Source organism: Gobio gobio (assembly GCF_949357685.1).
Source record: "Gobio gobio genome assembly, chromosome: 1".
NCBI lineage: Eukaryota > Metazoa > Chordata > Actinopteri > Cypriniformes > Gobionidae > Gobio > Gobio gobio.
In genome coordinates, this window is record NC_137097.1 from 34,975,895 (window position 1) to 34,991,066 (window position 15,172).

A 15,172-nucleotide genomic window follows, 5' to 3' on the forward strand; every position below is an offset into this window, starting at 1 on the left:
GTCAGGGTGAGAATACATGTGAAGCCAAGTTTGAGAGATCACTAAGTCAAACAGATCCTGAGAGGTTTTATAGAAGCTTTATGTCTTATGCTTTTTTTTACTTGTCCCTGGAGTCACATTATATAAAATACAGAGGTAAAAGCCATCGACTGACACAGCAACATAAATTGCGCCTTATTTGATTTGAGAGCTACAGTGATGGGCAAGATTGTAAAGATATTCTTCAAATAAACACTTTTTCCTCTTTAAATGTCAGTTATTCATCTAAAGACCTTATTTTAATGTTCTTCTTTATTTACATATTTCCAGCAAGTAAATAATTCTTTTATAACTCTAATTAATCTTATTTGAGGCAGTGGGCCAAAGCATCTCAAAAAAACTCTCATTTGTTTCACTCATTTATGGAAAACATTTGCACAAAATTAATTCTCCAGAAAACCTCCAGCTCTGCTTTGAATTCTTACAAAAAGGCCATTGTCTAATAAGGCCAATAGTCGTCATGTACAGTCGGTGTCTGCCTACTAACATACTGTACTGCATTGCACCATTGTTTAGATAAGGGACATCACCACTTGTGACTCAAAGGTCAAGACAGGGACTGTAGATACGATCTAAAAAAACCCAGTGAGCTTCCTTATTAGCTTGTGTCTGGGCCAAAAAAAAAGTGTGCTTGAACACACTGCAAAGAATACAGCCAGTGACTAAAGGCCCGGGTATACTTCGGCCGTCTGCGTTCGTGCACCGTCCGCATGACAATTTTCGCGACCAGCCGCACACCCCGTCCACCCCGGACATTCCGCGTGCAACAGCGCATACGCCAGCAGTACAGAAGAGTCCACTAGGTGGCAATACGCACAGTATTGAGCACAGTGTTCAGCCTTCAAAGAAGAGTGTGAAAAGACCGGTTTAAAAACAACACGCTTGAAAAAAAGAGAGAATTTTTGATTCTTCAGTGTTTCTTTCAAACTATGTTGCAATGGTGGATGCACTACAGTTCTTCTCCGATCATGCCCAGCGAATGTCCATTTGATGACAGGACTCAGTGCTGCCCTCCGAAGTCTGGTAGAGCATAGAAAAAAAATGTACTGCGCATGTGTCGAACGCGATCAACCGCGCGCATCCGTGGTGTAGTATACTTTGAAAGACGCGCGGACAGGGCTGCGCGCGTGACGCGTCCGGGCGCGGAAAGTGAAGTATACCCCGGGCTTTAGACTAAAGTTCTGAGAGGAAACAACTCTCCATTCCAGCAGGTGGCAGTAGTGGTGTAAGCGGTAGTCCAAATCACAACCAGCTGGGTCATCTGACCAATCAGAGGACAGTAGGCCAGTCACAACCAAGGGGGTAGCCCAGCCCCCAGAGAGTGTACCACCCATAGGCGCGGCCACTGCTAACCAAGCCATCACCTGTTGTTAGCATCCCATTGATTCCCATTCATTTTGGCCTCACTTTGACAGTTAATATCTTTACATCTGAGGCGTTTAAAGACTCCATTCGTCCATTGTTTATTTCTAAACAAACACGACTATGTATAAAAGGCTCCATTACCTTGTATCTTACACTATCGCCCCGTTGAAGCTGTTTTTGTAAAATATAGGCTAACGATTGCGTCATAACCACGCGACTGTGTCGCGCTGTTGAGCAAATTACCGTATAGACCCGAGGAGAAGCTCGTAGGCAATCTTTTACTGTCTATGAGGCAATCGGGGGGACGTGGAGGCATAAACACAGATAGAGATGTTGCAGATCCTGCTTCATTCATCAAAAGTTGCTCCTGCTCACCCTCTCTGCCTCTGCGAAATTCAGTGATTCAGATTTTACGTTGCACAACTACTAGAAGACTTGCCACTGTCGGACAGGCTAATCACGTCACATCTACGTCGTCAAGCTCAGTCTGAGGCTGCGCAGTACGCTCAGCCATCGGGAAGTGAGTGCTTCTACCTGACTTCAATTCTCCCCGTTGAAGTCTCTGGAGTTGCTCTGTCCATTTCTTTTACTGTCTGTGGTCACAACAGACCGGGTCATCAGACCAATCAGAGCAGAGTAGACCAATCACAACAGACAAGTGTTGTCAAAAGTACAGACCACGATACCAAGTCAGTACTGAAATTTAAAAAATGTGACGCTTTGAGTGCTGTTGGCCGGAATCATAAACACCTCTGACTGGCCATTGTGCTCACACGCTCATCAAATATGTCTGTGATTGGCTACAATGATCAGCACTTCAAAAACATGTGAAAAACATGTGTGCGGTCCAGGCAATCGAACCAAGTGTGAAAGCACCCTTAGAGAGACTGAATCCTTTGTCAAACCATTTCAGATACTGTGAGATAAAGAAAATGTATCTTTTGACCTTTGATGCATCTAAACCTATTGTAGGAGTCTCCAAAACAAAGTCAGGAACCTGTAAATAGCACAAATATCATGGCAAAAAAAAAAAGTGACCATTGAGCACATAAAACCTTAAAATCCAACACAACAGTCTTGGGATACCACACTGATATTGGCTAAACTGATCAATCATGTCAATGTTTGCACAGATCACTGAAAAAGGAAGTTAACGGCAACAGGCTGAAATTCCAAACCAGCAAAGTCAGAGAAAAGCCCGACCAATCAGCAGGCAGACGCACAGATTCCACAGCAGACTGCTGTTCGAACACAAGACTGGCCTGGAGACAGAAACAAAGTGTTGAGGAATGTTCTTCAGCGCTCGCCCTGTTTCAGACGCTCATGGTCTACAAATTCAACACTGACATCTTCGGTTTTAAATAAACCCTGTCGTTCAGCCACTCATTCATACCTTTCGGTGTCCAGAAATCCCGCCGAAATAACAGCAACAAGCTTAGAGTTGGATGACAATTGTTCGCTGACATCATCTGCAGTTGAATTCATGTTGGCGGCACATCAGAGATTGGTACAGCTTTCCTCTTTGAGGTTTTCCCTCTGAATACACATTGCCATGTAAGGAAGGTAAAACACTCCGAACAAAGGAAACTTGAGGAGCTGGGAGCTGAAATTGTGGGAGAAAGGGCCAGAACAGGAACTGGGCAGAAAGATAAACCTAAAGTTGATGCAATTAACCTTTGTGATTTAGGTCATATGCTTCACTTTAGATAAAGTTCCATTGTATTGAAAGCAATTGTCAATTTTTGGATAAATTATTACTTTTTAATTCCATTAACTGGTCCAGATGCTTAAAAAAAATATATGTATGCAAATATAGCAGATATACAAATGTGCAGTCATGAAGAGTCACACGCTTATGATTTATCTATGCAACTCCCTATACAATTGACATTAGGAACCAATTCCTCACTCACTAAAAACTGCAGTCGATCCAAAAGGCTCAGTGCAAAGAATGGTGAAATTTGAGCCCTTCTTTCCAGATGCTAACTCATGTCTTCAGGGAGAGAGGGCGGTCGGAAAGCGCCAAAGAAGGAGCTGTGCCACATCAGCATGTCTAAAGGTCACGGAGCCAAAGGTCATGGGGGACCACAGGGGTTACGGAGTTTAAAATCAACGTGAAACGACACGCTCAACCCATTTTACTTCCACGGTACATGTCGTGACAAACGTCCAAGTAAAGCAAGAGAAACAATTCAATGAGAAACATTAACGTTAAAAGTCACTAAACACAGTTTTTACATGTCACATAAGCATAAGTTTATATGAAATGGATGATATATACATATCTTTTATACTTTTGAGAAAAAGAAGTACACTTATTTATAGAAATGTAAAGAGGGAGAACAAGTCCTGCTGGAGTTGATCCATCTTCCAGCGCTCTTCTAAAGTCACACATCTATCAGAGAACCGCCCCATGGGTAACAAACACAGCACAAGAGTTTATTTATTCTCTAGAAACCAATCAACACCTATGTCTCAATCTTGTCCCAAGAGATCGGCGTTCAGACTTTCGCCTCCAACCAAACACACCTGATCCAGCTAATCAAGGCCTCAATCCATATGTGCATAATACGCATGTTAAAGATTAGTTCATCCCAAGTCAAAGGTGCTCATCCCTTTCAAATACACATCACCGCGCAGTACGTGCAGTGAGACTATGCAAACTGGGTCTCAGTCAAGCTCTTGGGGGTCGTTTGGAAAATTACAGCCTGGTGTTTGATCAGAGTTGAAAATAAAATTCAGCAGGAGGAACCAGGTTATGTAAATATGCTTTATAGTCTCAATTGAGCAATATATTATCCAAACTTCTGCACGAAGACATCCACTGATAAAAGCAGTTGAAGAATTCACGCTACTAATTTCTTGTGTAATCCTGAATACGATTGTCAGATCTGTATTTATATGGTTACGTTCACACATAGTTATTGGCAACACTTTTATTTCGATGGTCTACTTTAGACATTCTACTAACTAAGGCCCTGTTTACACCTGATATTAAGATGCATTTTGGTCGATTGGATCACAAGTGGACGAGGGAGACACATTGCCGTTTACACCTGGTGTTTTAATCAGTCTCTTTTGTCCACTTTCAAACACTTCGGTCCTGATTTCTTCGAGGTGAGGGTCTATGGGCAGGTAAATGTGTAGGGTTTAAGTTTAATCCCGTCTGGCTAGCGCGCTTGCCCTAATGTTTACGCATTAAAGGCTGATTTATACCTCTGCGTTGTAGGCTGTGTGTAGCACAGATTGGTCTGCTAGAACCCCTCTCTTAAGTCAAAAAAGAAAATCTACGATATTTAACAACTCAAGCTGCAACAAAAGTCGCTGTCTATTTGTCGCCATCACTGCTGCTGCTTTTGTCTTGATACTGTGGGTTACACCATCAACATGCCTATGGACACTGCCTACTTGCGGTCTGCATGTGTAATGAAGAATAAACAAAAACCGACACGTAGCCTATGGCGTAGAGGCTACGCCGCAGGTCTGATACAGAAGTATAAATCAACCTGAAGTCGTTGAGCGTTTACAAAAAGCAATCCGGTCGAATGCATTTTCGAATACTTTTGGTCGAAAGTGAAAACGCTCAAAACGTTTTAGACCCCGTTTACACCTGTATTTAGTGTCGTCCACTTGTGATCCGATAGACCAAAATGAATCTTAATACCAGGTGTAAACAGTGCCTATAAGTAATTTAGCTACATGTCAACTTATTTTACTAATCTGAATCCTAACACCTAACGGTCTACTAATAGTCCACTACAGTCTAATACTCTAATGATAGTTAGTTGACATGTAGTTGCAAAGTTACTTATAGTTAGTAGAATGTCTAAAGTGGACCATCAAAATAAAGTGTAACTAATGGCTCATCTCCACCGAGCGGGACAGTACAGTACGATTCGGGACCATAAACCCTGATCCGGCTTACGTTTCCACCGCCAACAAAACCCTTATGATAGGCGTGGTGTAGCGATAGATGTGCGAAGAAAAAAGCAACACAGTTAACAACAATAGACGACATACAGCAGATCTTTTTCTTGCTTCTCGGCATATGCCTGTTTGTCACAAGATGACGACAAGCTTTGTTTGAGCAAAGACTGCAGATTGCAAGTAAAAACACACCCGAAAGACGATTATCTGTCAACCAATCAACGAGTCTACCTCCAGTAGGACTGTAACGATTTGCCCAAAAATAAAAACCTTGATTAATTGAACATTTTACCTCGATTACGATTAATGAACGTTTATTTAGCTTTTTTTTTTGCCTTCACAAGGTTTTTGAGTAAGTTCACTGATAAGGTTTGTACTGTAAATATGTTCTACATATTTATATATAGAACAGGTGGATTTTTTTTCTAATGAAAAAGTGCATTTCTTTGTGATTTTAAAATACTTGAAGAAAACGGTTCATTTTCAGCAGTTATTGTCTATGGGGCAGATTTCTGCTTGTTGTACATAAGATACAGATAAATTAGTAGGCATAGGCCTACATTACATTTATCTGAATGCATTAATGAGAGAGAGATTGTGTGTGTGAATTACTCATACCGTCTCTATTCATTATGAAGCTGTGGTTTGTACTTCAAAGGTATTAAAATGTATGACTATAACGGTTGAGTTTCTAAGCTACTTTAGTGACTTTACTTTAGTCACAGGACAGCGTTGAGACTGCGTTTCTGCGCGCGATCTTCGCGTGATGTGCGAGCTTCTGTCTGAGTGTTCGTTTGTCACAATATATCAGGCATTAGTTCAACATAATACACATCTGATGGACATCTGATAATACACATCCGAAACTCGCTTTAATGTTCAAACCGGCAGGGCTTAAACCACATACAAATGACAAGCTTTGTGAGGACACAGGTGAAAGAGGTCTGCCTTCAGGGCGCGCGTGTTGTCAGAGATGCGATCGGCTCGGCTCTGTGTCACAGAAAAAAGCTGAGCACTGAACGGATACGTTTTCCGTATTGTTGTTTTTGAATAGTGCACAATCGCTATACATGTTGAAACTGGCAAGCCTTTAAACGCATGTACTTGACAAACTTTATGAGCACGAAAGTGAAAGCGATCTGGCTTCAGGGCTTGCGCGCGCCGTCTGTGTGTGTGCGCGCGCGCGTCAGCGGTAGGCTGCATGAAGAACGGCAATTAACTTACCTGTATAAACTGTGTAAAACATGCAGTTACTATAGTGATTCTGGGCATCTATAAACACAGATAACCGCTCCTGCATCTCTGTGTGCCTGCAAACTGCACTTGATGTGAATGACGGGGCGGAGTCACGTGAAAACCAAAATAACCGACATGGGAAAAATACGTCGGTTAGAGGTTCTGAATGTCGGTTTCGGTTATTTTTCGATTAATCGTACAGCCCTAACCTCCAGCCTTTAGTACTGGACTACTGTGCTAGATACCCCAACAGAAGGGTGACAAAGTCGTAGGGTACGGTTCGGAATTAGGGTGCCATTCACAACTTCTGACAATGGAAAGGCCAAAATTGCACACCGTACCAAACTGTGCTGAACCTTACCGCTCAGTGGAAACGAGCCATTAGTTATTTATTGGAGTGACAATTGCATTCTGTAACTGAACTCGCGCACGTACATTTTCAGGACTCACAACCACATTCTGGGAAAACCTGCGCTGTGTGAATGGAACCAGACTGGACGACTAGCTGTCTGTCCCATCATACAGTGCGAATATGACCAAATTCTAGTGCATACGCTGCTCAAAAGATCTGCTCTCCTCTCAGATTAGGTGCTGCCGGTTAATGAAAGCTTGATTGGCTTTTCAGTGTTATGGGCGTTGCCATCTTTGATATTACTTTGGTTACTTTTGCTATTGCTTCTGGTAAGAGGATACAGGCAGTATTCAATACGCTACTGTAAGCTGTTGTGTGAACAGGACATTGAGGGTGTTTTCACACTTGATCCTTTTCAGGGGGTCTGAGTGCAGTTCACGTGATTTTGGCCCATATGTGAACACTCCAAACTTTAAAGCGAACCGAACCAAGACAATCTCGGGAGGTGGTCTGGGTACGGTTCGATCTCATCTTATGGTGCGGTTCGCTAAAAAAACACGCAATCTGAATCGGCTGTTCATCATGGCTGCTTCTTCTGGCAAATCTCTACAAATTATTAGTTCACAACTTACACTTGTTATTTGCAATTTCAACCGCTTCCGAACTGTGTAAGATAGACGCGGCTGCGCGCCTTGCCAGTTTAAAATGGAGTTACGAGCGCACTAAAGCGCATGCACAGAAGCCAGCTGTCACAGCGCGTGCACTATTTTTTTTTTTTTCACAGTCTATGGTACTAAACTGAATATTTAGCGTCTTATTGCATTTATTTTAAAGTGTCAAAAACACACGTTTCACATAAACAGGTGGTTTTGTCTCAAGTGAATGTAAACATCTGCATTACTAGCCTAATATAAGAATCAGTAGAGTACATCATACAGTGAAGTATATGCAGTTTTATTTTTTCCAAGTGATTATTCAATTTCTTACTTGATTGCTGTTTTTAGGCATACCTACTTTACCTGGAAATTTTAAAGCAGTTTATATAATTTGCATCTTTTTAAATTATTTTATTGTATTGTTTATTTTTTGGATGCTGATGTTATCATTGCATTCTGCAATAAAATAAACATGATTCAAGGAAAACAAATCAAGATGAATTGTATTTATTTACAAAGGTATATGTGAGATACAGCTAGAGCAAGAATGTGTAGTAGCTATTGCAAAAACAACTTTTTTCCAAAAGATAAACAACTTAATTCAACAGCATTTGTAGCAATTTCATTTAAAAACTAATCTTTACAAACAAATATCTTGGTTACTGAGGCACAAACAATGTAAGTGAATGGCATCAAATGTTGAAGGCCATAGGGTCAGCCATCAAACACTGAACTGGACTAGATCCAAAAAGCAACAGTATGAACACAAAGGGTTCCGAGACCACATTCCTACTGAAGTGGACCGAAAAAGGATCAGAGTCCTCTTTCAGGTACAGGGACAGTGTGATTGTGAAAAGAACTGGGTCCTTTATCACTTGGTTCACCTCTTGGTCCACTTAAAGGAGTCTGAGTTCGGTTCTTTTAAAGAGAACCCAAGTGTGAAAACACCCTAAAACACCAAATACGGTGGAAAATCCCCAAAACTGATAGTGTGAACGCAGCCTATTTGGCATCTCCATTTCAGATAAACTCAAATGAACTGTAACTGTTTGCTGTAAACAAACTCCCCCCTGTCATTTTTGCCGAATGGTTATTGGCCAGAATGAGCTGCATTGAAGACCAGATTAAATGCAGTTAGTCTGGAGTCTCACTACGGCACACTAGACGAAATCTGTCTTGGCTCTCCCTGTAATGGTATCACTCTCATGGTTATTTAGCCAGACTAGAGGCGGCAGAAAAAATTGTGTTACATAATGCTGTGGATGCCAAAGGGTCTCCCGCTGGGATCTGAATGGACAAGATTGGATCAGTGGGTGTGACAGCACTCCTAATGTTTCTCATGTGTGGAACTTCACAGCAATCAAAAGAAACAGATAACTGGCATGCTAGTACTGCCTTTATTAAGCAACATTATACAAAATTTGCATATATAAAAGCACTTCATGGTTCATATATAAAGCTTATGGTTTGCACTCATAAAGTTCCAAATAAAAAGAGACAAGGGGGGCATGTGATTGGTTTAAAGTAAACAAATGCTGTTTTTGTAGTAAAGAATAATTTGGGTCTGAACAATGGTATTTGGTTATAGCACAATGACCTTATGTGCCAAAATATGTTATGCATCAAGTGGATTAAATACATGCTACTGGTCTTCGATGTACATTATTTCAAAAGAAACAATTTTGTAATCATCCACCAAATTATATCTGATAGAAATAAAAGGGACTTTCGCACCAGGTAGTTTTGGGAACGTAGTTCTAGGAACTAGCCACCAGGGTGGTTCCCCTAGAACTAAATGTTCCCCTAGGATCATAACTCTAAAGTGACGCTTATAGTAACTTATTTTGACGACATGGTGGACCTTTATTTTGACGGCGCTGAGAACGCCAGAGCCTGAGCACACAGCTCTCACACTCTCCTTCTTCATTAGTTTACTATATGTTTAACAGTCTTGTCTGATGCTTTATTTGCTCTAACTGTTATACAAAGACAGTAGACAGTATATGAAAAAGTATAGCGTTTGCCGTGTGGTTGATGCCCAATGTCGCTAGCTTAGCAGAAATACATAATCATGTTTCGCTTGGATCCTTCAAAGTTGCGTTGGATTTTCTCCTTAGCATAAAGGTCGAGAGTTCCTTTATCACTGTTTTCCATGTTTGTGGAGTAAATAAAGGCTATAGACTGTGTTTGTACGGCTTTTTAAAAATGGCGGATGCATGTGTTCAGCATGCGTTCGGCCAATGAGTGTACACTTACGTCACTGGTAGTTCCTATTGTGCTGGGTTAGACCCCACTCAGAACTAATGTAATTCCATAAAAAAGGGGGCATACGGCATTAGAACAACACCAGTATGAGTAAATTATTTAATTCTAAATTTCAGGCAAACTATCCCTATAACTGATCAATAATGGACAGCACACCATTATGAAACAAGTCCATCATATCCCACATCTTACCTGGACAGGTGTTTCTTTAGCAGGGACGACCTCAGGTTCGACTACATGCTGTTCCTCTACAACACCAACTTCCTCAATTACAGGGGCGACTGCAGCGGGCTCTTCCTTTTTCGGCTCAACGGCTGCCTCCTCCTTAGCCTTTATCTCTGCCTATTTGAGCAAAGAGAGTGGAGCTCAGAAAATAGCAAAGATATACACTGTTGCCAGTCTGGTAACATACGAGTACCTAACTTAATATTAAAAGTGGCATATGGGTCGGGAATGACATGACTAGAATTGTTCCATATTTTACGGGGCTCCTTAATGGGATGGGAGGAAAAATAACAAGTCAGTGCTTTTCCGTTCTCTCGTTAATGCTTTGGGTTCCGCAAAGAAGCTTTGCGCTTGCTTGCAAAACCTTTGCGTTCTCACACACAAGTTTTGCAAGAGAACACAAAGGTTTTGCAAGCAATTTGCCAGAGAACGCAGAGAGAAAGCATTAGAAAAAATATTTTTCCTCCCATGTACCTTTAGGGGCTCAGTAATATTTAATAAACAAACAAACAAACAAACAAATAAACATCAATAATAGTAGTAATAAAAACCAAAATCCAAACCAGAATTTTTTGATACAAGAATATTCCAATATTAATCAGAATTTGGTCATATTCTGGTTGTCATGCAAATACATGAACCAGCGACAACAAGATAAAGTAAATATTATGGTTTTTAGAAATCGCTCATATGCCTGTATTTTACAGAATTATTTTACACCTTATTCATAATATCAATAAACTTTAATTTATACATGCGCATGACCAAACAAGGGTAATTGTAGGTGATTTTAAATACAGACATATGGTGGAAATTCAAGCTATTGATGAAATACATTTTTTGGAGCATGGAGGAGCATTTATTTATTGTCTAAAATGAAGCTATAGTCAGAATTTCGACTTTAACCAAGTTTACATGAAGTCCACCAAAGTGAGAAACGTCAACATTGAAATAACGGTACAATAACGGCTCAGCTGAGCTCTGAAGCTCATTTTTAGTCAGTTCCTCAAGAGTATTCTCTGAAGATCATGTGTGTCACACACACCTGTGCTCAAGACTCCTTGAGGTCGTGACAGCAGCATGTTACACAATACACACTTTTAAATATAGAGGATATAAGTTTGAAGCCATATATAGAAAGGCCGTGGAGTTTGACACGTCCAAAGCTCTGGTTACTGCAGTGGTGGGCACATTCTATGTCGAGACCAAGCGCATGCTCACATTAACTCTATAATGTCCACTAGTGTGATGTTTAAAAGAGGCTGAGCACATGAAACATTCTGTACTGTAGCCACTATAGACATCCCCCACTTCTGACTGAGATGTCCAATCAAATCATAGAAGGCTGGACTTAGCATCCACAGAAGACATGCTGCGAAAACCAACATGATGCTTTAGTTTTAATGTTAAAAGAGTGCATGGTAAGATGTAGTTAGTAAACGTTTACAATAATTTTTTTGACATATTAGACATTTGAATAAGAGTGAATGTGTGCATATTTTCAAATTTGGATGGGTGGGTAGATGGATGGGTGGGTGGATAGATGGATGGATGGATGGATGGATGGATGTGTGGATGGATGGGTGGATGTGTGGATGGATGGGTGGATGTGTGGATGGATGGATGTGTGGATGGATGGGTGGGTGGATGGATGGATGGATGGATGGATGGATGGATGGATGGATGGATGGATGGATGGATGGATGGATGGATGTGTGGATGGATGGGTGGATGGATGGATTGGATTGGATTGGATGGGTGGATTTGATTGGATGGATGGATGGATGGATGGATGGATGGATGGATGGTCCACCACATGCCAAAGGTGCTGTTTATTCATACTATTCCAAAAAGGTTAATGTAAACATTGATCAGGTACCAAGAACCAATAAGGATGTTCTGAAAATTTTATTCTCAGAACATATTCTCAACATAATGAGAACGCTCAAGTAAAAACAACAACGACATTCCAAGAATGTTGTTCTAAGAACGTTTCTCTACCATTATGAGCCCAGCTAACAAATGTTCTAAGAACGTTTTGCTAGCGTTCCCATTTACGAATGTTCACTATAATGTTAAAATAAAAAAATAAAAAAGATGTTATGGGAACATTCCATTTGAAAATTTTTCATTCCATAAAAATTAATGTACACATTTATCAGGTAACAATAACATAAGGATGTTCCGAAAATGTTATTCTCAGAACGTTTTCTCAACATTATGAGCCCAGCTAACAAATGTTCTAAGAACGTTTTGTGAGTGTTCCCATTTCCAAATGTTCACGGTAATGTTCTTATGATATGTTAAGGGAACATTCCATTTGAAAAAAAATTGCAAACAATACGGGAACATTACTTTAAATGTTCTCTGAACGTTCTGAAACAAGTAGTAACATTTAAAAAACGTTAGGCGAACAGCTAACTAAACGTCTTCCAGGTAAAAAGACCTTCCCCAAGCCATGTTTTTTGTGCTAACTTTTTGAGAACATTATTAAAGAACAGATAATTTTAAACAAATGTTTTATTAATGGAAGAACGTTTGTTCATAACTTGGAGAGAACCTTGCCACGACGTTAGTTAGCAAAAGCTTAGAGTTGTATGAACGTTAAATGTAATTTAAAGAACGTTTAATCCTGGATGGATGGATACCAAAGGTGCTGTATATTAGGCCTACATTTATTCGTAATAGGCTATTCCAAAAAGGTTAATGTAAACATTGATCAGGTACCAATAACTTATAAGGATGTTCCGGAAATGTTATTCTCAGAACGTTCTCTCAACATTATGTGAACGCTCAAGTAAAAACATCATAAAGACATTCCTTCGAAAAACGTTTCTCTACCATTATGAGCCCAGCTAACAATTGTTCTAAGAACGTTTTGTGAGTGTTCCCATTTCCGAATGTTCTGTAAATGTTATGTTAAGGGAAAATTCCATTTGAACATTTTGCAAACAATACGGGAACATTACTTTTATTTAAGCAAAACTATGTAGGCTATAATAATATTTTTGTGCTAACTTCTGGAGAACATTATTGAAGACCAGATTAACTTTTTTAACGGAAGAATGTTTGTTCATAGCTTTGAGAGAACCCTGCCACAACGTGATTGCTAAAGCTCATTTCAAATATTAATAAAGTTGTATGAACGTTATGTTATTTAAAGAATGTTTTATCCTAACATTTACATAACACAAAATGTTAGTGAGTGTTGTAGGAACGTTTGTTTAGCTAATAAGACGCCGTGTCAAGACTCGAGGCCAAGATGTGCACATATAGGGCTACATAAAATATACCGCGCAGAAGAATGACAAGACACCGTCACCTCACCTGTACAGGTGTTTGTTGCACCGCAGTGACTTCAGCTTCTACAACAGGAGCGACTGGAACGGGCTCTTCCCTTTTCTTTTCAATAACCACCTCCTCCTGCACGGGAGCTGGAGCAGGAGCAGGAGCTGGAGCCGGGGCAGGATGCTCCACTCTGGGCTGCTGATACGCAGTAACCCGCTCTGATCTCTCTTCGTGTTGTTTCTGTTTCTGCTCTTTTTTTTGCGCAGGTTTCTTCGCCAGGAGCGTCGATGCAACTATAATGGCAATGATCGTGAAGAAAAGTGCGGACAAAATAACGGGTGCGTCTATAGTCATGATTGCCTGCTCTTGGTGTTGTTGTTATTAGGTGAAAATGTAACTTTGAGAGGTTTATTGTGGCATGGAAAGCGGACAGATTAGCGACCGCCTCAGCTCGTCCCGTTAGAGCTCGTCTGAGCGAGCGAGCGAGCTCATAAAGCCCATGTGCGAGAGACGCTTTCCAGAATGGCCGTGTTCTCAAACCTAGTCAGCTGCCTACATAGACAGCACTATATGAAGAGGCTCCTTAAATTACGAACGCTCAAAACAAATACAATTACATGCATTTTGTAACAGTTTTTCTCATAGAAAAGCCATAACATTTATGTTTGTGTATAATATCATAGTGCTAATAAACAAAATTGGGCATCGACCTGATAAGATACACTTTTAATGCTCATTAAAGATAATAAAGATCTGGCTGATGCCAAAAAATGCTAGTTAGAAGGTTATTTGGATTTGAGACACAGCCAATGACTCTCAATACTGCGTCACTCCCTACAGGACAGCCCACCTTTTTTAAAGGAGCATTGACGAAACACTGACAGGCAGAAAATTGGGCTCTTCTTTTCTCCTATATTGTGAAAAAGAACATACAGCGATGGAACAACACTATAGGAATTGAATATATATAATTATATTCGTCTGAGGACTGCCATGCAGTACATTAGTCACTTAATGCATATTTTAGTGTGTATTTCTAATGATATTTTAGATTGCAATAGTTTTAACTGCAGTTAAACCTTCAACAGTAACTTTAACCTGCTGATGCATGGATTACATCAAGAAAAACGTATCTTAAAAGTAACAATTTTATAATTTCTTGACAAAAAAGGATGTTATTCCTGCTCCCCTACTGCACTTTTCAACAAAAGTTTTGTTTCACAAGTTTTCAAATTATGTTTAATAATTAAAGTTGGCATGCAACGGAAGTTGTGATAGTCTTGTCTTCTCTATTAAGATGTACGAGTGAAACGGCTTCTCGAACAAGAACAAATGTAGGGCGGTAAACACATCATCAGAGATTATGTCTCTGCAAGAGGGAGCGGAAGTTGTTTTGATTCAAAGATTATGACAGAACATGAACTTCAAGGTGAAGGGTGTAAATTTTAGCAATTGCAAATTGCACAGAGAGAAGCTACGGTGGCCGACACAGGACAAAGATGTCGTCGTCTGAGACAGCAGAGAGTAGCTAGTGCTCTGTAGAGCAGTTTGTCCGTTTAGGGCAACCGTAGAAACATGACGGCACAAAATGGCGACTTCACTGTAAAGGGATTCGCAGTGTGTGTAGATAGAAACGCTTCATTCTAAGGTAATAAAACATAACGGTTCATTATGTAAGGTCTTTATACACCACTGAAAACATAGTTATGTATTATATTGCACTTCTGTCAATAGATCATCATAAATATTACACAATGCACCTTTAAAAAAATGTGCACGGATAAATCATTTATAATAAATACTACAATATTCCATTAAA

General features: G+C 40.2%; 1 protein-coding gene across 3 annotated transcripts in view; it reads right to left on the bottom strand.

Annotated features, from left to right (window-relative positions):
* LOC307136312 (uncharacterized protein) overlaps positions 1–13,862 on the bottom strand; it is a 53,789-nt gene extending 39,927 nt beyond the window's left edge. For 2 of the 3 annotated variants that reach the window (XM_079833213.1, XM_079833214.1), the window contains exons 1-2: positions 13,393–13,856; positions 10,033–10,182 (exon numbers count right to left, since the gene is read on the bottom strand). In XM_079833213.1, the coding sequence (XP_079689339.1) occupies positions 10,033–10,182; positions 13,393–13,707 (465 nt within the window). In that variant the 5' untranslated portion in view covers positions 13,708–13,856. Of the gene's footprint in view, positions 1–10,032; positions 10,183–13,392 lie in introns of all 3 variants that reach the window. The other variant, XM_079833215.1, reaches the window with a different exon arrangement.
* Positions 13,863–15,172: the final 1,310 nt, after the last annotated feature.